This window comes from Nomascus leucogenys, chromosome 6, assembly GCF_006542625.1.
Source record: "Nomascus leucogenys isolate Asia chromosome 6, Asia_NLE_v1, whole genome shotgun sequence".
NCBI classification, from domain to species: Eukaryota; Metazoa; Chordata; class Mammalia; order Primates; family Hylobatidae; genus Nomascus; species Nomascus leucogenys.
Window position 1 is genome coordinate 20490341 of NC_044386.1, and position 23960 is coordinate 20514300.

General features: G+C 34.6%; 1 protein-coding gene across 2 annotated transcripts in view; it reads right to left on the bottom strand.

Moving 5' to 3' along the window:
• Window positions 1-23960, bottom strand: part of CDH12 (cadherin 12) — a 466101-nt gene that overhangs the window by 212559 nt on the left and 229582 nt on the right. For both annotated transcript variants that reach the window (XM_030813934.1, XM_030813935.1), the window contains one exon: window positions 22804-23098. In XM_030813934.1, the coding sequence (XP_030669794.1) occupies window positions 22804-23098 (295 nt within the window). The remainder of the gene's footprint in view (window positions 1-22803; window positions 23099-23960) is intronic.

The window sequence follows — 23960 nt, forward strand, 5'->3', positions numbered from 1 at the left end:
TGCAATGGAGAAGCCACAAAGAGGAGTGGCTAGGTAGCAGCATTCAGGTCCACAATGCCTGGATTTCATTATTATTCTACTGTATCTTCAGACAGTTTATGTAAATCATCTGTCATTGAGTTCTCTCATCTGGAAGATGAGGGTACTAATAGTTCCAGAGTTCTTACATTAGTGCTGCTGCCATTAGTTATTATCATTTAAGTGTCTGTTCTTATTGTTCAAAGAGTGACTTGCAGTTGAGAGTCTCTGGGACCTGAAGTAGGCAGGTGGAGAGTTTTGCATTGGAGTATACTGTTATCTTAACCTAGAGGCCTGAGTTCTTAGGTAAAAGACTGCTTTGGAGGCTGCAAATGGAACTAGAATCCCACCAGATCACAGCCATCTGACTTGGTTGCATTTTTATGGAAACCAGGGTGTTGAGGATGTGAGACTGCTATAAAAGCACTAGGATATTCACAGGGTAGAAGTCAGGAGGATCATAACAGCACAGTACTAGAGAACCAGTACACAGTGCTGTGATGAATGAAAGCCACTGACATAACTTTCCCATCTTGTCTTCCTGTATTCTTTCTCTCTGTGACAGTTGTTGAGATCATGACCTCTTTTGGAATGGTGTTCTCAGAAGTCCTTGGACAATCAGGGTGTACTAGGAGAAAACATGCTGTGAGATGGGATGAAAGTCTTCAGGACAGACACTATACTTTCTGTTATTGGAGGATTCGGTAGTTTGAATAAGCATTTGAATGAATAAAATATTTGAGTTGAGGACTAAATTCTGATATTTTTTTTTCTTCTTGCCCAAGTTCCTATTTAAAGAAACTGGGAGTCAGCCCTACAAATGATAACATCTCTTTACATGGGTTTTTTATTAACCCTATATAATGTGGCTTGCTTTCCAACCTGACTCTGGTACAGCATCACATAACAGATAGCAGACCCTGAAGGATATAAAAATATTTTGCCCTAAAATATATTTCTTTGATGTGTTTTGAAATGGCTGCTGCAAGGCCAGCAAACGGAGGTAAAGGAAATTTGCATCTATGGAGAATCTTCATTAATGCAGCCATGCTTCCCCTTTCTATGCCTTTCCAGGACCTAGGAGTGATTGAGAGTCTGATACCTTTAAAGGTCTGAAAAGAAACATTTACCATCTATTCTCTCTGAGGGCTGCCACCTATGAAGCTTCATCTACTTAATAAGATCCTTGGTCTTTCCCCGACTGTTATCTTAACTCAGGCATTCCTTTCTATCAATTTCAAGCCTTTAGACAATAGCATATCTCTCTCAACCATCAACTAAAGGATCCCTAAAACCCACTTATGACGTACAAGCTCCTCCCCTGACCTACCTGCAATTACCTGCAATTGGTTGTCTCCCTGGAATGTATAAAACCAAACTATAACCCGGTTGCCTTGGGCATGCTTTCAGAACCTCTTGAGATAGTGTAACCCAGGCCTTGGTCACTTATACTGGCTCTGAATAAACCTCTTTAAATATATTTTGGCAGAATTTGGTTTTTGTATGTTTTTCTGTGTATTTCTACCTCTGAGAAAAGGAGTAATTTATACTCTTTAAAAATCATGGTCAGATATGACTGGTGCTAGAATGAGGATGAAGGGAAGAGAAAAGGAAGAAATAATTCTCCACTCTTTGTTTCCAATTTTAGTTCTTTAAAGTAAAAGTACAAAACATTTTGTAGAGATGTAGCTTGTGGTGGCATGGTTGAAAAGCTTCTGCAGTTCATAGTTCCTCCAGTACAGTGTGATAATATTTTAAATAGCATTTAAAATGTAGACTCTGTCCAATCCTTATAATTAACTTTTTTATTGTTTGGAATCCGTGAAGGTGGTATATGCATGAGCAGATACATATTTATTTATGAAAAAAAATTAGGCCTTACAGAAAATTGGTTTCTCAGAGACTTGATAAAAGTTACAAGATAATGTCTCTCAGACTATATCTATGAAAAAATACATAACCAAATAGACACCAATTGCAAATGAATTAATTACGTTGAAATTCTAATAACTTTCATTTCCTAAACTGATATTGATGGAAAAGAATTCTAAGATATAAAATAAGCTCTAATTCATCCTGCTTTCAATAGCACAATAGCACATGATTTAATCAGAATATATAAGTAATACTGTTGAGCACATAAATATTATTTTCATTACTTAATGATGATAATTATGACTATTTTCATTGCTATAATTTTGGTCATGCCATATTGATTAGCAATAAAATATATACTTAGCTAGAGAGGCAGCTAATCCAAAACTTTTGGGATTTCTTTTTTTTTTTTTAAGATTATTGGTGCTCCTCCTCCTGTCATTGAGGTTAAAATTAAATGTTACATATTCCTTCTCTGTGTATGTGTATCTTATTTCCTCATCTTCTACCTCTTCAGAGTAGCATGTGTGTGCATGTGAGAGCTTCTAATATCTAAATTAATGTTGAATCATTATTCAGAAACGAAGAGAGCTGTTATCCCATCCTGCCTTTATTCTTTATGAAGAAAAATACAGTGATTCCAAGTTACCAAGTTAGTGCTGCTTTATTTATAAATGAAGTAATATTTTAAAAGTGCATAAGTTAAAATTCAGAAATAAAACTTCATCCTAAAACTCTGTGTGTTGCTTTAAATAATCAGAGCATCTGTGTACTTAATTTTTTTTTGTGGGTGCACAATAGATGTTTAATGAGATCCTGTCATCTGTCTGCTTTTTTATTGTAAACCAGGAGGGGTTCTAATACTGGAGGAACAACTGATGTACCTCTGAAAAAGAGAGGGATTAGTTATTAATTGAATTGGGGGTTGTCTTGTCTTAGTAGCTTTTATTCTCTAGGTACTATTTGATTATGATTGTGAACATAGAATTTATCCCTCATTAAATGTAAAATCAACAGGAGAATAGCAAAAACTTATGAGATAAACGAACATTGTGTGAGTGACATGGTTTAATTTGTTTGGAAGAAGCACTTGCCCCAGAAGATACACAATGAAATTCATGTTATTGAGTAGAGTAGTAATACAGTGTGTTGCACTGTGAAGTTCATAACCATGAATTTTAGTAGTGGATAGGAAGGCTGAATAATTGACTTCCTATCATTTTCAGGTTCTGTGTTTGATTTTTTTTATATATTAATTTCTTTGATTCACATTAAGCTCAGTTATGTATTTCCATTTTATAAATAAAAAAAAAATAGGCACTTGCAAATGTCAGATCACTTGCCTGTGGTCATTCAGGTAGAGATTTGTGGAGCTAAGCTGGTCTTAATCAAATGTCAAGCTTTTTTTTTTTCATATAAAATGTAGGTTTTAATATGAGTTTTAAAATAAAATTAATTAGAAAAAGGCAAATTACTCAATACATAAAATGTATTGCATTTGTAATAGGTAGGTATTTCATTTTCTAGTTATGGTGGGATGTTATTCAGACTATAATTCCCAATGAAAAAACTTTAAAAAATACTAGTGATTGCACTTTTAAAACACCTTTCAAAAAGCATTGAGAGCTTATAAAATTTTAATAAGTGATCAAACCAAATTTGAAGAGAAAAGAAGAACCCAAAGAGGTAAGGATATAACCTTACCAGTTGCAATTTGCTGATCTCTACAAATATTAATATTTATTTTGACAGTTTCAGGGTGAATGAGAAAGTAACCAAAACCCAAGACTAGCATATGTTAAGTCTTCTTAAGGAGCCCTCCCCTAAAAGATTGAGATGACCAAATCTTATACCCTCAGCATAAGGTGAACCAGACAGACCTAAAGCAGTGGTAGCTTGGATCTACTACTTGGGTTTGTGTGACTGCGTGACCCAGGTAATCTGAAGAACTGAACATTTTTTTAAGGTGGTCCTACTTATACATTGCCCAGGTGTTAGGGAGAAGCAAATCTGAATGCTTTATAAAAATACCTGCAAGCTAAATCTTACAATATTCTCAAGAACACAATGAAACAAGGCAAAATAAGTTAAAATCAACAAAAATAACATGAAACATAATTAGACCCACAAAGACTTCAAACATTGGACAATATCAGAGAAAGATAATAAATATTTTACTCTTTAAAAATTTAGTTAAAAGCTTAAACTAATTGTAGAGAAAAAACTATGTTAGTATTATATTGTAGATGAAATAAGCAAAACCTTTAAAACACAAATGTGATTACGTAAATTAAATATGAGATAATTTACCACCAGATTAGATACCATTGAAGGAATAATTAATATACTAAAATACAGGTCAGTAGTAGTTTTTTTCAATTCAGCATGGAGATGTAAAAAATGAAAATTAATGCAAAAAATAAGGGCACAAAAAGAAATGAGTAATTTTGATCAGACGTATTAAAATTAATAAACTGGAAATTTGACATATTTAAAAAAAACATTGTCATCCAAGTAGATATGTCTATTAAATAGTTGTTCTTATATCTAGTAATGCAATTATTATTCCCCCTCACCCAGTTCAGATTCTGGGGTAATCTTTAGACCTCAGCTTTATCTTTTGTATTATTAATTCTATTTACTACATTTTATTTTGCTAATGATGTTTTTAATTTCTGACATTCTGGAGTATTGCTTGTAAAAGGTACTTTTAAAAATATTTTATGGTTATTTTTGTGATTCCTATCCCTCTATGGACACCAAGGCTATTTACATTTTCTTTAGTTTCTTCTGTAAATTATATTTTTTTAGTGTTTATATCATTTCATAGATAGGATCTTCTTTATTATTTTTATTTAAATATTTGGTGATTCTTGTTTTCTCAGCCATCTATTGTCAAGTGTTCTTATTAAGCATTATTATTAAAGATTCTTTCCTCTAATCACATGACAATCTTTATTTCCCCCAAGTAATTGAAAATTGCAATAATTAAAACTCTGGCCATGCTGCCATGTGGTACAGCATGGGTTTGGGCTTTCTTTCTTCTTTTTTTTTAACTTTTATTTTAGGTTTGGGGGGTACCTGTGAAAGTGTGTTATATAGGTAAACTCATGTCACTAGGGTTTTGTTGTACAGATCATTTTGTCACTTAGGTACCAAGGGCTCAACAATTATTTTTCCTGTTCCTCTCTCTCCTGTCACCCTCCACTCTCAAGCAGACTCCAGTGTCTACCGTTGCCTTCTTTGTGTCCATGTGTTCTCATAATTTAGTTCCCCACTTGTAAGTGAGAACATGCAGTATTTGCTAGTATTTGGTTTTTTGTTCCTGTGTTAATTTGCCCAGTATAATAGCCTCCAGCTCCATCCATGTTACTGCAAAGAACATGATCTCATTCTTTTTTATAGCTCCATGGTGTCTATATACCACATTTTCTTTATCTAAACTGTTATTGATGAGCATTGAGGTTGATTTTATGTCTTTGCCATTGCGAATAGTGCTGCAATGAACATTTGCGTGCATGTGTCTTTATGGTAGAATGATATATTTTCTTCTGGGTATATACGCAGTAACGTGGTTGCTGGTTGGAATGGTAGTCCTGCTTTTAGCTCTTTGAGGAATTGCCATGCTGCTTTCCACAATAGTTGAACTAACTTACACTCCCACTAACAGTGTGTAAGTGTTTCCTTTTCTCCACAACCTGCCAGCATCTGTTATTTTTTGACATTTTAATAGTAGCCATTTTAACTGGTATGAGATTATATTTCATCGTGGTTTTAATTTGCATATCTCTAATGATCAGTGATACTGAGTTTTTTGTTTTTTTTTTCCACATGCTTGTTGGCTGCATGTATGTCTTCTTTTGAAAAGTGTCTGTTCATGTACTTTGCCCACATTTTAGTGGGGTTGTTTTTCTCTTGTAAATTTGTTTAAATTCCTTATAGGTGCTGGATTTTAGACATTTGTCAGATGCATAGTTTGCAAATAGTTTCTCCCATTCTGTAGGTTGTCTGTTTATTTTGTTAATAGTTTCTTTTGCTATGCAGAAGCTCTTAAGTTTAATGAGATCCTGATATGTTTAGGCTTTGTGTCCCCACCCAACCTTTTTCTTTATAAATTACTCAGTCTCTGGCTGTTCTTTATAGCAGTGTGAAAATGGACTAATGAAGTTCCCATTTATCAATTTTTGCTTTTGTTGTAATTGCTTTTGACATCTTTGTCATGAAATCTTTGCCTGTGTCATGAAATCTTTGCCTGTTCTATGTCCAGGATAGTATTGCCTAGGTTGTCTTCCAGGGTTTTTAAAATTTTCTGTTTTGCATTTAAGTGTTTAATCCACCTTGAGTTGATTTTTATATATGGTGTAAGGAAGGGGTCCAGTTTCAATCTTTTGCATATGGCTAGTCATTTATCCCAGTACCTTTTATTGAAAAGAGAGTCTTTTCCCCATTGCTTATTTTTGTCAGTTTTATTGATGATCAGATAATCATAGCTGTGTGGCTTTATTTCTGGGTTCTCTATTCTGTTCTATTGGTTTATGTCCCTATTTTTGTACCAGTACCATGTTGTTTTGGTTAACATAGCCCTGTAGTATAATTTGAGGTCAGATAGCATGATGCTTCCAGCTTTATTCTTTTTCTTAAGATTGCCTTGGCTATTTGGCCTCTTTTTTGGTTCCACATGAATTTTAAAACAGTTGTTTTTAGTTTTGTGAAGAATGTCATTGGCAGTTTGATAGAAATAGCATTTAATCTGTAAATTGCTTTGTGCAGTATGGCCTTTTAATGATATTGATTCTTCCTATCCATGAGCATGATATGTTTTCCATTTTGTTTGTATCCTCTCTGGTTTCTTTGTGCAGTGTTTTGTAATTCCCGTTGTAGAGATTTTCCACCTCCCTGGTTAGCTGTATTTTACCCTAGATATTTTATTCTTTTTGTGAAAATTGTGAATGGGATTGCCTTCCTGATTTGACTGTCAGCTTGGTTACTGTTGGTTTATAGAAATGCTAGTGATTTTTGCACACTGATTTTCTTTCTAAAACTTTGCTGAAGTTTTTTATCAGCAGAAGGAGTTTTGGGGCCGAGACTATGGGGTTTTTTAGATACAGAATCATGTCAGCTTCAAATAGGGATAGTTTTACTTCCTCTCTTACTATTTGGATGCCCTTTGTTTCTTTCTCTTGCCTGATTACTCTGGCTAGGATTCCCTATGTTGAATAGGAGTCATGAGAGAGGGCATCAAATCTATACATATCAAATACCTTCAATGTAAGTGGGCTAAATGCCCCACTTAAAAGGTAAAGGGGGGCAAGCTGAATAAAAAAGCAAGACCCAATGGTATGCTGTCTTTGAGACCCATCTCACATGTAATGACAACCATAGGCTCAAAATAAAGAAATGGAGGAAAATCTACCAAGCATATAGAAAACAGAAAAAAGCAGGGGTTGCATCCTAATTTCAGACCAAACAGACTTCAAACCAACAAAGATCAAAAAAGACAAAGAAGGGGCCAGGAGTGGTGGCTCACACCTGTAATCCCAGCACTTTGGGAGGCCAAGGTGGGTGGATTACAAGGTCAGGAGATCGAGACCATCCTGGCCAACATGGTGAAACCCCACCTCTACTAAAATACAGAAAAAAAAAAAGAAGTTAGCCAGGCTTGGTGGTGTGTGCCTGTAGTCCCAGCTACTCGGGAGGCTGAGGCAGGAGAATCACTTGAACCCGGGAGGCAGAGATTGCAGTAAGCCGAGATTGTGCCACTGCACTACAGCCTGGCGACAGAGTGAGGCTCCGTCTCAAAAAAAAAGACAAAGAAGGGCATTACATAATGATGAAGGGTTTTATTCAACAAGAAGACCTAACTATCCTAAATATATATGCACCCGACACAGGAACACCAAGATTCATAAAGTAAGTTCTTAGAGTACAAAGAGACTCCCACACAACAATAGTGGGAGACTTTAACACACCACTGACAGTAATAGACAGATCATCAAGGTAGAAAATTAACAAAGATATTCAGGATCTGAACTCAACATTGCACCAAATGAGTCTGATAGACATCTACAGAACTCTCCATCCAAAAACAATAGAATATACATTCTTCTCATCTCCACATGGCACATGCTCTAAAATTGACCACATAATGCCTTTCTTTTCAGTGGTCCATATGTAAGTCTTTTGAAAGTGGCAGCATCTCTACGGCTCATGCTTGTTGTGAGGAACTCTACTGAACACAAGGAACTTTACTAATCTCTAATGCTTGTGAGTAGATTCTGAACTCATCATTTAGAGAGCTAATCTGGGGGCTTTCTTCTCAGAGCAAAGACATAAAACAAACATCAATTGAGTGTGGGACAGGGAGTCATGTGCTATAAATTTCTTGGACAGTTCTTACTCTATGGACCAATTACCATTCCCTTGTATCTCTAATTTTCGGATTATTTCTGGATTAAAACACACAAAAAAAATCAGACTGTAAAAAGTCGTCATTTTTACCAATGTGAGAATATGTATTCCTCACCTTTACTGGGATTCACTGCCAGTATATATGCAAATGACTTATACCCACACATACACACATGCACATACACACACACACGTGTGTGTGTAGGTATGTCTGTAATAGGGATTTATATGTTTGCCTGTCTTTCTATTAGAATTGAGATACCGCAAAATACACAGAAATTAAGCATACAATTTAATAAGTTTTCACAAATGTACATATTTAATCAATATCTCAATCAATGCAAAGACCATTATTTCACCTATGAAGATAATTTTTAATCTTTTGCATTAAAGATTATTGAGACTTATTTAATGGCCAAGACTACACAGTCCTTCATAAACGTTCCATGTAAATTTGATAAAAATATTTTCAGGAAATTTTTTGTGTAGTGTTCTAAAACTTGAAATTAGACTACATTGGTTGATAGTGTTATTAGAATCTTCCAAATCCTTACTAATTTTTATTTGTTCATCTATTGTTTATGTTGAGCTGATGATTAAAATCTTCAACTATGAGTGAACGTCTTTCTGTTTGTCTGTTTAGTTCTGTCTGTTTTTACTTCGTGCATTTTGACACTCTGTTATCAGTTGTATAAACATTGAGAATTATAATGCATTGCTAATGAGCTTAACCTTTTAACACTCCATCTCTGATATTTCACCTTATTTTGAATCCTACTTTCTCTGATATTAGCCAGCTACATCAGTTTTGCTTCCTTTCATTTTCAACCTAATTTTATGACTCCGTCTCAAAAAAAGAAAAAATGCATTCATAGTACAGAGCATATAGTTTTGTCCTTTTTAAATCCAGTCTCAAAATTGCTAGCTCTTAATTTGAGTGTGTTATGGGTTGAATTGTAGTCTGCCAAAAAAAACATATGTTGAAGTCCTTACCCCAGTAATTAACGATGCGACCTTATTTAAAGATAGGATCTTTATAGATGTAATCAAGTCAAAATGGGATCATTAGAGTAGCCTCTAATCCAGTGTGACTGGTGGCCTTATAAAAGGGGGAAATTGGACACACAAATGCCACCAGAAAGCGCAACATATGAACATGAAGAAAGCCATCTAAAAGCCATGGAGAGATGCCTAGAATAGATTCTTCTTCACAGCCTTTAGAAGGAACTAGTACCTTGAATTCAGACTTCTAGCCTTCAGGACTTGAGATAATATATTTTTGTTGCTTGAGGCACCCAGTTTATGGTACTTTGTTACATAACCCTAGGAAACTAATATAAATGTTCAATCCATTTACATTTAATCAGTGATGTCAGTGTTAAATCTACCATGTAACTATTTGCCTACTATTTTCTTATTTGGGTGTTGTTTTCTTCCCTTGGTTGTTGATATTTCTTTCTTCACTGGTTCAGTGTTACCTTCCTTAGAGTAAATGGATATTTTTCAATATTTCATTTTAATTATGCTATTGGCTTTATATCCTTCATACATGTATTCTTGTTGGCTTGATGTTCTTGGATCTCTGCATTGAAATTTTTCATCAAAATTTGCAAACACTGGCAATTATTTCTTCAAATATATTTTTTCTTTCTCATTTTCTGACTCATCTTCTGAGACTTCATTTGTGTATAGGTTTGATATACCATGTCATTCTATCTCTTATTTTAATCATTTTCCTCTTTTATTTGAGATTAGATAAATTCAAAAATGGTTTTCAAGGTTATTTGTCTGTTTTTCAGATAGCTGAAATCTGAGAGTATACCCTGTCAGTGACTCTTTCATTGTATATTTTGCACTTGACTTCCAAAATGTTCATTACTCAAAATTCCTTTTTTGTTCTATCATTGTGACAATATCTCCATAGTCCTAGGACATATTCATAATAGATATCTGTTGATTTCAAAGCCTGAGTCATTATGATGTATGTTCTTTGACTGCTTTTTTCCCCTTGATTATTGATTAAATTTTCCTGCTTCTTTGCATAACTTGTATTTTTGACTAATACACTGTAGAAAATCTAGATGTTCTCTTCTTGTAAAGGCCCCTAAGATTGTCCTTTGAAAGCTGTTAAGTGGCTTACAGATCCTTTTGATTTGCCATGCCTGGTTTCATTATTTGTTAAGAAAAGTCTCTTTCATTTTTGTTCTTAAATATAGGACATAGTCTTTACTGAAAGAAATAGTCCTTGTTCTTAATGCCTGGAATATTCCAAGAAATATCTTCCCCGTGGCTAGTCAATAACCCCAACATCTCCTTGTCCAGTTACTACTGATGCCTTATTCCCACAGTATCTGCTTTCAGCAGGTCTTACAGATGTTAACCCTGCTCATGTATAGAGCAGCTTTTGAAGAAATTGGTGCCAAACGCTTATTCTGGCTTCTGTAGGCCTACCCCATGCCTCTTTTTCCTTTCCTATACAAATTTCAGCCACTTCAGCAGCTCTCAAATAACAGCCACTTAAGCAACTTTAAGTTATTTACAAATATCGATAGATAGAGATAGATAGATAGATAGATAGATAGATAGATAGATAGATAGATAGATATAGAGATGATATAGATTTCATTCTAAGTTTAGATTCAGGGGGTATAAGTGCAGGTTTGTTACAAGGCTATATTGCTTGCTGCTACTGTTTTGGCTTCCACTAACTGAATACCTAACAGGAAGTTCCTTGGCTCTTGTCCCTCTACCCCCACCTCTTTTTGGAACCTAATTAAACTAAGAGCTTCTGCACAGCAAAAGAAACTATCAACAAATAAGCAGACAACCTACAAAATGAGAGCTTTAAGCTTTAATCTCTTCCTCTAAACTCATTATTTTTAGAGTCTGCCTCCTTGTTTAATGGGAGAAAAAGTGCCCCTAGTCACATTCTCTGGTTAAATGTGGTGCTTACCTCATGGCTTTCTTTTCTCTTGAGTATGAAAAACTTGTACTTCTTGTTTGACGCATAAAACCTGTTTCCTCATATATGTTGCCCAGTCTTATCATTGTTTATAGTGAAAAGGCAAGTCCCTCCAATAATTCTATTGTGGCCAAAGACCAAAGTGCCTCTGATATGACTTATGTCTTTCAGAAATTGCTTACTCTTGTCTGTTGGTAGAATTCTTCTCAACTTTCCATAGTTATTTTAATAAGTACTATATTTTACTATTTCAATGGCAACTTGGAATAAAGAAGAAATAAATGTATTTGTTTGGTCCATTTTTGTGAATTCAAACTGTAAGTCATTACTTTTCACGTCCACTAGACATATTACTGCATGGTAATTCCTTGTTTACACCTATAATCTCCCTCTCCTGTTTTCCTAGTTTCTATTCAAGTATTTGGGGTAACTGATATTTCTTAAAACAATATATGTTCTTGGAAAGAGATGTTTCTAGAATCTCTTTCTTAGGTGACTTATTAGGAAAAATTATAAGAATAAGAATGAGAATAGAGAAGAAAAGTAATTGAAGACATCCACTTCAACTCTAAATCCCCACAGGAGAAAAATGGCTAGCACTTATTTAAATGCCCTTCTTAGGTGACTTATTAGGAAAAATTATAAGAATAAGAATGAGGATAAAGAAAAGTAATTGAAGATACCCACTTCAACTCTAAATCCCCAAAGGAGAAAAATGGCTGGCACTTATTTAAACTCATGTAGGGTTTAGTTTTGCTGATGTTGTTTTTCCAATAATAATCTGTTTCAATTATTATAACAGCAATTTCAGTGAAATATGGTACTTACCAGCTAAGTTTTACACAAGGAAGCACTTTCCTAAACACTTCCCCATCCTTTTTCAAAGTTTGAATCCAAATCTTTTGTACTTCAGGGCTTATTTTGTTTTTCCTACAGCATTCTGCCTTTCTAGAATTAGCACTAGTTACCCTCAGGAAAAACAAATACATGGACCCATAAAATAATCTTTGGAAGTCTTTCTTCTCCTGCTAGTTACCAAATTATAATCTTCTTATTGTAAGAAAATAAGTAAATAAAATAAAAAATAAAAAGAACTATTTTACTCTAATAAGATTCCCATTAAGCTAAGCCTGCTTTTGTTGTATTAGAGATTAACATATGTAGACAGTGTTCTTTTTGACTGGAAATGAGGATCAGTTATGGTTCAAGTAATGCATAAACAAGATGTATTTTTAAAAATACATTTTATTAATGCATTATATTTAAGCAGCCATTTGTAAAAAGCTGAAACTTATTAGAAAGTGAATTCTTCATAATCATGTTTGTATTTCCAATGTTTAGGATTATTTGTTAGCTTAGATATAGACTAGATTATTTTTCTAAACAAACAGGAATAAGAAATATAGGTAGTAAAATTTACATGACCTAGTAAAATTTTAAAATATCTATTCTGACTAACAGGCAGTGATGAGAACAATAAATAAAATATATCTTGGTTTAAATTCTAAGTAAATATATTTGACAATAGAAATATAAACATACTCATATGAGTGAATTGCTTCTAATTCTGGCCTTCAGCTAAATAAGCACTTAATGCTAGTAAGAAAAATACATTATTTCATAAAGATAACAAATTCTTTCAGAAACAGTAATTATATTTTTAAAGAGTTTTGGGAAAATAGAAGTGTATATTCTAATATTATAGCAAAGTTTCTGCTAAGTTTTTGTGATACCAATGTTTTCATTATGAATCATTTCACTGTCAAACAAAATGTATGCTATTGATTAAACACAGGCAAAAAGAGAAGGAAAAAAAAAGGTATATTTAAAAAAAAGACCTTTGGTTATTCCAGCTGCCACCAATTGCTTTCTTGTTTCAGTTGAATTTTGAAGTAGCTAATCATATTTTGGCATTTTCTTGTCATCAAAGCATTTCATGAAATCATCCTATTACAATGTTTTTCTCAGAGGCAAAATTAACATGGTTGACAGTTTAATTGACATATTTCTTTTTTGTTGTGTGCCTTTGCCAATTAAACAAATTGCACCATATTTTGATGTTCATTTTGTTAATTATTTGTAAAACTGTAGACTCTGATTTTTTTTTTTTTCAGGTGTCAGTTTCTTGGTTGGGAATGAAAATAGTGCGAACCTTGATACCTTCACTCTGATTTTACTTTCTGAGGAAGTTTTCTGTAATAGTTATTTGGAGATAATTATTAATACTGGTGAGTTTTAACATTTTTGCTTTCAAGAATTTTCCATTTTTTTCAATATACTTACATCACCATGAGGCAACCAAATATGAATCCTGAGAATGAAGATGGAAAATGAATATTTTAATCCAATATAGAGTTGTTCGTTCAACATTTTTAGTTTTAGTTGTAATTGAAAATATAAAGTTACATAATTGTGTGAGGAATAATTTTTGCAGAGAAATTTTTAAAAATTCACAAAAGGAAAAAGAAACCTTTACCATGAATCTATAACATTGAAAGACTGTGTTTAAGTGATTTTAATAAAGCCAAACCAACACTTTCAGCAGGAACTAAATGGCAGCATCTGATTTCATGCTGATACATATGTATTAATGTGGTGCTCACTTTTACCCTTCATTTTACCTTGGGTCTTTCCATTTTCTTTCTTTTTATGTTTTGTTTTTTTTTCTTTTGGAAGAGGTAATTTTTAGGGAGAAAAAAACACTTCTTCCTCACAGGTCGATTTAAAATGTTGGCCTTACCTTAATCTCCTCTCTCACACTCAATCCACTATGTAATGGGTCAACATACTTTTCTGTGAAGGACCAGATAGTAAATATTTTAGTCTTTGCAGGCCATATGGTCTCTGTTGCCAGCTCTTCCATTGTGGTGTGAAAGCAGCCATAGACAACACAGAAATGAATAAGTGTAACTGTTCCAATAAAAACAGATGATATGTTGAATTTAGCTCACAGAGTTTAGCTTGCTGCCCCTGCAGGAGGCCTTTGGAGTAAAAGCTTCCTGAGAGGAGGAATTTTTGTCTTTTTTGCTCAAGTTCTAGCTCCAGTACCTAAAATAGTGCCTGTCACATAGGTATTGATGAATATTTGAACCTGTTGAACATACACCTAAAATAAAACATTTGGCAAGATACAGTACTACACAATTTGGAAAACACTTGGCTCCCATCGAAATCAAAGCTTTCCTGAGTAATTAATTATTTGGCCTGATGATGAATTACTGTGCCTGAGATGATAGAGCTAATTTATTTTTCATTTCACTCAAGGGGCACACGTTATTTTCATTGTGAATTTGGTTAAAATGAAAAGATTTCCTGGTCTAAGTCCTGGATAGACCTTTATGGAATAGCATACTCTTCACTCTTTTTGAATCGCATGCAGTAGTCACACTGGATGATTTCCAGACAGACAGAGGTTCCAAGTCTTTCATCATGTTTGGGTTAAAGACCTCATTAACATACTAGTCCTGCCATTTGAGTCTGTTCTCTTCATGGAATATTTTCGCCTGAATCAGTGGGTATAATTCATCAGTGTCTGGTTGCTTCAAGTTATTTTTCTTAATGCTGATGTTAATGCATGCCCATATTTATGCCTCAACACATTGCACAATAAAAAAAATAAAAATTATTTTGGAAGACACAGTTGACATCTATATGAAATATTCTGTATCAGCAATTGAACTTCAGCAAGCTCCTGTGGCCAGCAGGGTTTTACAGAGGTGCAACTGCTCTCCCACAATCACTTATCATAAAGCAAGAGACAATTGGGCCAACGTAGCCTCTTGCCTGCTTTTGTGTACAAAATATAAATAAAATAGAGCAAATAAGGAAAAATAGTCCCGCAGCTGGAAGACAACTTTAAAGAAAAATGATGTTCATAGCTATCTTGCCAGTAGCTGGCAAAGCAGTTTTTATAAAACATATTTAATGTTTACAACCACTTGGAGGCTGGGGAAGGAGTAGTACTTTGAAAATATGTTTAATGTTTTAAACCACTCTGTGGCCGAGAAGCAACTCCTGCTAAAATATATTTAATGCTTAGAGTCATTTGGTGGTTTCGAAAAAAAGGAACTTCTTGTTAATTTTTAACATTTATTGCTGATCAGCGGCTGCTAAAGTAACTATCAGTACAGCATGGTTTATGTTTAGGGACACACTGTGCTGCTACTAAAACAATTCATACTCTTCTCTGAAATCCATACAAAAAGTGTCAATAGCATTACCTTCGCAATTGCACCACTAATAAAAACAGGAATCAAACAGACGAATAAAATGCTCCCTGCCCACACAGCCATAACATCCTATGGCCCTGAAAATAGTTCTGCCATGCTGCGTGCAGTGGACACTTCACGGCTGGCACAGGAGAGATCACAAGGCCTTGCTCAATTTCATCAAATGTGTTAAAGCGACTCAGCAGATTGTGAAGCAGAAGTGGAAACTGATAATTGGTGTTTCTTACAAATCAACGGCTTGTCTCCACACATCAAGGTAAAGGCGTCCTCTACACCAAAGAAAATGTAAATTGGGATAGAAGGTCATTATGCTTTTAAATATACTTGGTTAAATTTGTAGAAAGGGCAATGGTAAATATTGACCTCATGTGTCAGATGGAGAGAAAACTTGAGAAAAGGGAAGAAGATAATGAGCTGGAACCTTTACCATTTAGACTTTCTCTGGCTACTTTTCTGAGAATGATCATCAAACTTTTATGAGGACCCTTTCCAATTTATTGACTGCACTTCCCCAGGGATTGTGGCAAATGGTAAATATATATTTTCTCCTTGCTACTTGCAATAACCCTGCTAATAAAGTGTTACTATTATTCACTTGCAGGTGAGAAAATCAATGTAAAAGGAGGAGAAATAACCCACACAACTACATACAACTAGGAAATGATAGTTAGATCTGAACAAAAGGATATGCACTCTCAACAAGTTCTACACCCAAGTACTATTGCAAGTACAAGCTGTATTTCATGGGGAAAAAAAAAAAAGAATAACTCAAAAGACAGAATGAAGAGCTTAGAGGCATGAATAATTATTCACAGGCGTTGAATATAATCAAATGACTTGCAACATTTACCACTGGGATTTTAAAATGTGGTGGACCAATAATTCCTTTAGTCTGTGCATTTTACCATTTTTTTCAACAGGAATGTCTAGAGACATTATTTTATGCCTGTTTTACCATTGTATTTTTGGTGAATGGGCAGTAACTGATCTCTTTAGTATCACAAATCTGGATGAAGAAAATGTGGTACATATACACCATGAAATACTATGCCACCACAAAAGGAAATGAGATCATGTCCTTTGCAGGGACATGGAGGAAGCTGGAAGCCATTATCCTCAGTGAACTAACGCAGGAACAGAAAACCAAACACCACATGCTGTCACTTATAAATGGGAGCTGAACAATAAGAACACATGGACACAGGGTGGAGAACAATACACACTGGGGCCTGATGGGGGGTGCAGTGGAGGGAGGGGGAGCATTAGAAAAAATAGCTAATGCATGCTGGGCTGAATACCTATGTGTTGGGTTGATAGGTGCAGCAAACCACACTGGCACATGTTTATCAATGTAACAAACCTGCACATCCTGCACAGGTACTCCAGAACTAAAAGTAAAAAAATTAAAAAAAGAAAAAAAAAACCCAAAGATCACTTCCCCATCTTGACTTGATTTAGATGAAAAGCTTCTGGACTTTGAGCTGAAGCTGTAGTGGGCTGAAATTTTTGGGGTCCTCAGAAGGGGATGAGAATATATTGCATGAGAGAGCAACATGAATCATTGAGAGCCAGAGTATAGACAGTGGTAGGTAGACTGTAGGAGAGCCCTCAATGATCCCAGCTTTCTTGTATTCGGGTTGCACTTACTTGTAGAATATGGCAGAAGGGATGTGATGTCACTTTCAAGATTAGGTTATAAATAGACTATGGCTTCAATCAGAGGGTTTTCTCTCTGTCTAGTTCTCTTTTGGGTAGTTCATTCTGAGGAAAGCCAGCTGCCACATTATGATGTAGGCCTGTGAGGTCCATGTAGCAAAGAACATATGGAAGATTTCTACCACCCCCTAACTAAGCCTTTATATCAGACTGCAACCCCAGGCAACAAGGTAGCTACAACCTCTTGAGAAGCCTTGAGACAGAGGTACTCAATAGCCATTCCTATGAGAAACTTAAGTATCTGCTGTTTTACACCACTAAGGTTTTGGTTAATGTATTATGCCATAATAGATAAGTTATACACAACCTTTATCAAATAATAAAAATAACCATCATCAGTAATGAGACAAATCAAAAACCACGGCCCACTCAATAGAACATAATGAGGAGAGTACAGAATTGCTTCTGGGATATTTCTGACAAACATGTATATGCTTCATTCATACATGAGGGAACATCACACATACTCAAGATGGGAGAGCCATTCTAAAAAATAACTAGGCAGAAAACTTCAAAAATATTAAAGTCACGGAAGCCAAGAAAAAATATGAACCTATTTCAGATTAAAGGAAACTAAACAGATGTCACATTTTAATACAATGTTTGATTTTGAACTTGAACTTTTTGTTATATAAGCCACTATTCAGACAAGTGCTAATGCTTGAATAGGGCTGAAGGATTAGATTGTAATAATACATTAATGCAAATTTCCTGATTTTAAACATTGTATTTTGATTGCACAAGGAGAATGTCTTTATGTGTAGAAAATAAATAGTCAACATTCTGTCTTCAAGCTTCTGAAAAACTCTGCTTTTAGGGCATAGATAGAAGCAGATGATAATTCATCTGTTCCTCTGATACTAATTGAGTTTCTCTCTGTTTCCATGGCTAGCTCACGGGATAAGAGAATATATCTAGATTTTTATGTCTTGATTTGTCTCTCTATGGCATTTTTGTGAAAATAAGGAAGTATGGAGACTTATATACGTTTCTAAATTATGCTAGTTCATTAATGTAAAGTATAGACATATTCTTCACTTTTCCTTCTTGGACCATTTAAATATGGCCACATAGCAAGTAGTCTCTGGTTGGCTGGGTGCAGTAGCTCAGGTCTGTAATCCCAGCACTTTGGGAGGCCGAGGCAGGCAAATCACTTGAGGTCAGGAGTTCGAGACCAGCCTGGCCAACGTGGCAAAACCCCATCTCTTCTAAAAATACAAAAATTAGCTGAGTGTGGTGGTGCACACCTGTAATCCCAGTTACTCGAGAGGCTGAGGCAAGAGAATCACTTGAACCTGGAAGGCAGTGGTTGCAGTGAGCCAAGATCGCACCACTACACTCCAGCTTGGGCAACAGAGCAAGACTCCATCTCAAAAAAAAAAAAAAAAAAAAAGAAAAAAGAAAATAGTCTCTGGTTAAATAACCTCTGAAAAATTTCACCAAAAATTTCATCTTAGCATTTCTCCCCAAACTTCATGTAAAATAAAATAGAGTTGAGAGAAAAAAAGAAAAGCAAGGGAGTACTTGTTCACTATTTTTATTAAGCCAGTGTTCTACTTTATTTTAAGTGTATCTTTTCTTATTTAAACGTCAGCTAAACTTTCTTTTTAAGATATTGAATGAAAGATGCCTATCCTTCAGGTTTCATTTAAGCAAGAATCCCCATTCTCGATAATATAATATAAACCTTCCAAATTCTTAAGTAGATCATCTGAGATTGAAAGCTAAGTTTAACTTTCTCAAAGATATTTTGGCCGCCATGACACGTAGACAAAATGGTATATTAAATTCTGATTAATTTGGTTCTAAAGCATCTAAGAATCATTCTTACTTTCTTATCCATAGGGGTTATTAAGTTTTCACATTAAAAAAAATTCAACAGTGAATAATACTGCATTGGGGTTACCGTAATTGTTAAGTAAAATAAGAAATACAAATGTTTAGTTAGATCACATGGCACCTGACTACGGCTTAGAAAATGGTAAGACTGACTACATAAATCATGAGTCATTATTGACATCTACTATATCATATCATAGGTTAGGTATCCAATTATAAATAGTCAAATCAGCTGACTCAAGTTGGCACAGCTCAAACAGAGGAAGATAATACAAGTGGATGTGGATTTAACACTCTAAACCTGTCAGCACTCTAGGAAAAGTAACTTAAAACTGCACACCCCACTTACGCATAATCATCAGATATTAAAGAGGGTACATTCCTATAATTTATTGTTGCTCTAGTGATCTTAAAGAATTAAGTCCACATTCATAAAGTCCAAATTTGTCTCCAAGGATTTGCTTTGACTTTGGGAGTATCTGGATCATTAGGTAATTTCCGGAGGTCAGAGTAAAAGCTTTTTATCTCTAAATATTACTTCCCTGGAATATTAGATGTAGCAGAAGTCAGTAACAGAGTGACCTTTCTCTTAAACAATTCATAGATTCACTGGAATTTTCTTCAACTTTAGGAAAATTAAATATATTCCACAGTGCTGTAAATCTTAAATATTGATTTTCCTCTGAAATCTTGACTTATCCTACCCACCACCATTCTCCCTTTGTACACTATGTTCTTTGTAATGTTCACTTTACACAAGTGAAAATTAGTAACATTAGTAAATTTTCATTGCAGGTTTATTTGTTCATATTTCTGGATATATAATCCATTACTGTTAAACTTCATATCAATGTTCCGATATTTCTTCATCTTATGTTTTATGTTACAAAATAGGTTATTTCACTATATGTATTTTTAATTGATTAATTCTTCCCTTTTTTTGGAAATGAAACAGCATTCTCAATTATTGGGACAGAAAAGTTATTTCATAGGGAATACTTCAAACACTGATATCTACAACAGGCAGTAAGATTTGTCACAACAATTGGTATACTGTCAATATACCATACAAAGTTCCATCTGGTCTTGATTAAAAATTATTTTAGTATTCTCAGGAAAATGATACAGAGGGAGAATTGCCTAGATTATATGAGAGGAAAAAAAGTAGAGGAAAACATAATCTTTTCATAGATTATTACAGCAGTGAACCATTTCCACCTGGTAAGAAGGGTGCACTTGAGAATGGGGTTCAAGTACTCTAGGAACATAGATGTAAGTTCTGGATGCACAGTAGTTGTTGGTTAGTTGTAAATTGGAAATTTCAAGGCAGAAACAGCAGATACCACAACTGTAATTGGGTCTCCTTGTTTTTTGTTTTATGTGTATATGTGAGATTATGGGGAAAGGCAAAAGTAATGCATAGAGATTTATTTTTTAACATTCGATTCATAACAGCGTTTATACCTCTTTGTACTTACTTGAAAAGTGTATATTATGTAACTTTAGCATAAAAACACTTGGACTAACTCATACCATGTGGTAAAATTTCACATTCAAAAATACCCTTGTGTTATTAAAAATAAAAAAAGGATCCAGCAGGGTGGCTCATGACTGTAATCCCAGTGCTCTGGGAAGCCAAGGTGGAGGGATCATTTGAGGCCAGGACTACATGAGAACAGCCTGGGCGACATAGCTAGATCCCTTCTCTACAAAAAGTAAAAAATAAAATAAAATAAAAAAATAAAAAAGCTAGGCAGGGTGGCACATGCCTGGCTATTAAGGAGGCTCAGGTGGAGGGATCTCTTCAGCCCAGGAATTTAAGGCTTCAGTAAGCTAAGACTGGGCCATTGCACTCCAGCCAGGGCAACAGACCAAGACCCAGTCTCAAAATAAATAAATAAAAATGAAAGAAAGCAGTGCATTGAAAATCAATTTAAGTATTTACTGGAGTTGTCTTGAAGGCCCAATGGGAAATTTCAGTAAGGGCACATGAGAAAACGATTTAAGAAACTATTCTTCCAAAGATCTTTCCAATATCTTATGACAACACAGTAAATTATATCCCACTCCAACTGCAAAAGCTGAAACTACTCTGCTTTCTCACTTACCTACACTTTTGACTTTCCAAATATATTTCTCTCTTCGGATATGAGCTGCAAACTCCTTATATGAACGCTGCAACTCTGCAGCCCTAGTTATTCTAGTTGGCTCAAGAAAAATCCTAATCGTTTTATCTAATGAGACAGAATTTTCCAATACTGTAGAGGCATGTGTGTGTGTTTGCTTTAAGGAAGCTGTTTTGGTAATAAAAAGTCACTGAGGGTCATAAATTTATGTTAATACATCCAGTGTACATGAAGTAGGCATTGAGTTAAACTATTTATCTACTATATAGCATATCATCTTAAAAGCTTTATTTTTCCTCAAAATATTAACTATTTTTTTCCCTGTAAAATCAAGACACAGCCTCCCTCATTTTCTAGGGACTACTTTCTAACAAGATATGCTTCTTTCCAACTGGACTTCTAAATTTCTAGCAATCGTAACAGTGGCATAAAAGAGGCAACCCCAAAAGTGTAGCAGGTACTGAATCACCGATTGGCAGCCTTGGGTACACACATTAAAATATGAAATCTAAGTGAATTACTTCAAGCTGATTTCTTAGGTCAAGGAGAGATTATGGTCCTTAAATGTCTGATAAGGTCACATACACAATTTCAAGTGCATTGTAGTAAATCCATATGACAGCTCCTACAGCTACTAACCTGCTTCTGCCCTCAGGGTAGCGTGCACAATCTTCATCGCACATCCTGGGTGGTGGTTGTAGGAGCAGTAGAAACCCCCGGGGCATGTCAGATTTAGAAAATATGAGCAATGGCTCATACATGAATTTTAAGTTTTAACCTACCTGTGATAAGTTGCTTTATCTTCCAAATGTAATAAAAACCAGAAGTTACTTTGAAATAAACTGAAGGATTAGCAGTGGTGACTGAGGAATAAAAATTATAATTTAAAATTGTCCTTAAAGCTGGAATTCTTAACTTATTGACCTTATATCCTACATATTATAGGACTTTGTAAATTTAGGCTGATATGGAAATGTATATTTACATCAAATTTAAATTTTCAGAATGATGGTGCTGCTATATTCCAATTGTTAATTTGATAATTGTAATTGTAATTTGTTCATTTGTTCTAATAATGTTTTCACAACATTATTCATTTGCTGCTTGGCTTGATGGCATAACAAGTATGGGTTATTTACCCTGAAAAGGAAACAGTATCACCCTTCTAGAGTCTCTATTTACAGCTACAAAAGATGCAACACACCTGTTTCTGGACCACTTCTGGATCAGATGTGATACATGCTTTAGATAATTTACTTTGATCTAGGAATTACTATCTGGCATTTTCTGGTGTAGGGTATCTCCAGCACTATATAGGTGTCTGGAATTGAGATAACAATCAATTTCAATACAAAATACATTTTTTGCTTAAAGCATGCAAGGAATCTATGAGTTCAGGTAGATTCACAGGGTGGAAAACAGGAACTAATGTTATATATTCTTGTAGTTATCTTCATAATGAAGCAGAAAGAAAAACAAAAAAGTTACAAAAATAAATGAAAAGAATTGTATTATCTAGAATTGAAAAATATTCTTTTAGATGATAGATAAGATGTTTACATCAACCTGCAAAAAGCAAATGTTGAAGAGATCTCCTTGTATCTCACAGAATTTTGATTTGCTTACTCACCCACAGGAGACATTTCTGGAACAGTAGCAACATAAGGTCCATCCAAAAACTTTGGCTCGTTATCATTAATATCCTGCACTTTGATGATGAATTCTGATTCAGGCTCCAGGGGCTTTCTGGTTTCTATGTCCACAGCCTGAGCACGAAGAGTGTAGAAAGGTTTTTCTTCTCTATCTAGGCTCCTTATTGCATGAATGTCCCCTGTGGTTTCATCGATGGTAAAAACGGTGCCAGCGCCATCTCCTGAGAGGGTGTATTTCACAGTGCCCTCTCCTTTGTCTAAGTCGGAATGGAGCTTTAGGGAAGAGAGGGAGAGAGAGAGGAAGAGAAAGAGAAGGACAAAGAAAGAACACCATTAAAAGGATGTTGCCAAATTAAAAAGTCATAATTTTGCAATATAATTCCTTTAATCAAAAATGTTAAATAAAAATATTAGGGTTCTGTTTTCTTGTTTTTTATTTCTCCAACTTATTATAAAAATTTCAACACAAAAAGTTGAAAACTGTGCAATGAACACATATATACCTATACATCCAAACATTCCTCCATTTGTCTATTAATCTACTTGCCTTATCAGACAGATCTCATATCCATTTTTCTGTTCATCCTTCTCTTAACCTATTTTTTTTTTTTTGAGGTATTACGAAGATCAGAACAAAAGTTCAACCTCAGATACAGCAACAGGCAAAAAAAAAAAACCAACAAATTTTGAAAATTTGTATTTAGTTTTTCTGTATCCCTTTGGGATAATATTTTCATAAAATGAAATGCAAAAAACTTCAGTGTACTTATTGTTTCATTTTAAATAAACATTGCAATAAAAATAAATTAGCTCACAAACACCACAAAATAAACTTTCCGAGTGTTCTGAAGATGAAATCAATGACCTGAATCCAGTGGGAGATAGTACAAAGGAACTCAGAAAACACTAAGCATTTTCATTTATAAAGAAGGGAAAAATCTGGCAAACCAAGAGGTTTTCAGTCATATTGGGCAGAGCGTCTCATTTTAACAGGCTAAGTTTGAATGAGTTTACCACTATTAACCAGATGATTGGTAGAATCACTGATTATCCTTTCAGATTCACAAATAGCTTGCTCTAATTCATTCTATATATAGAATATTTATGTTGAGTAATATAGGAAAGCATTGAAATT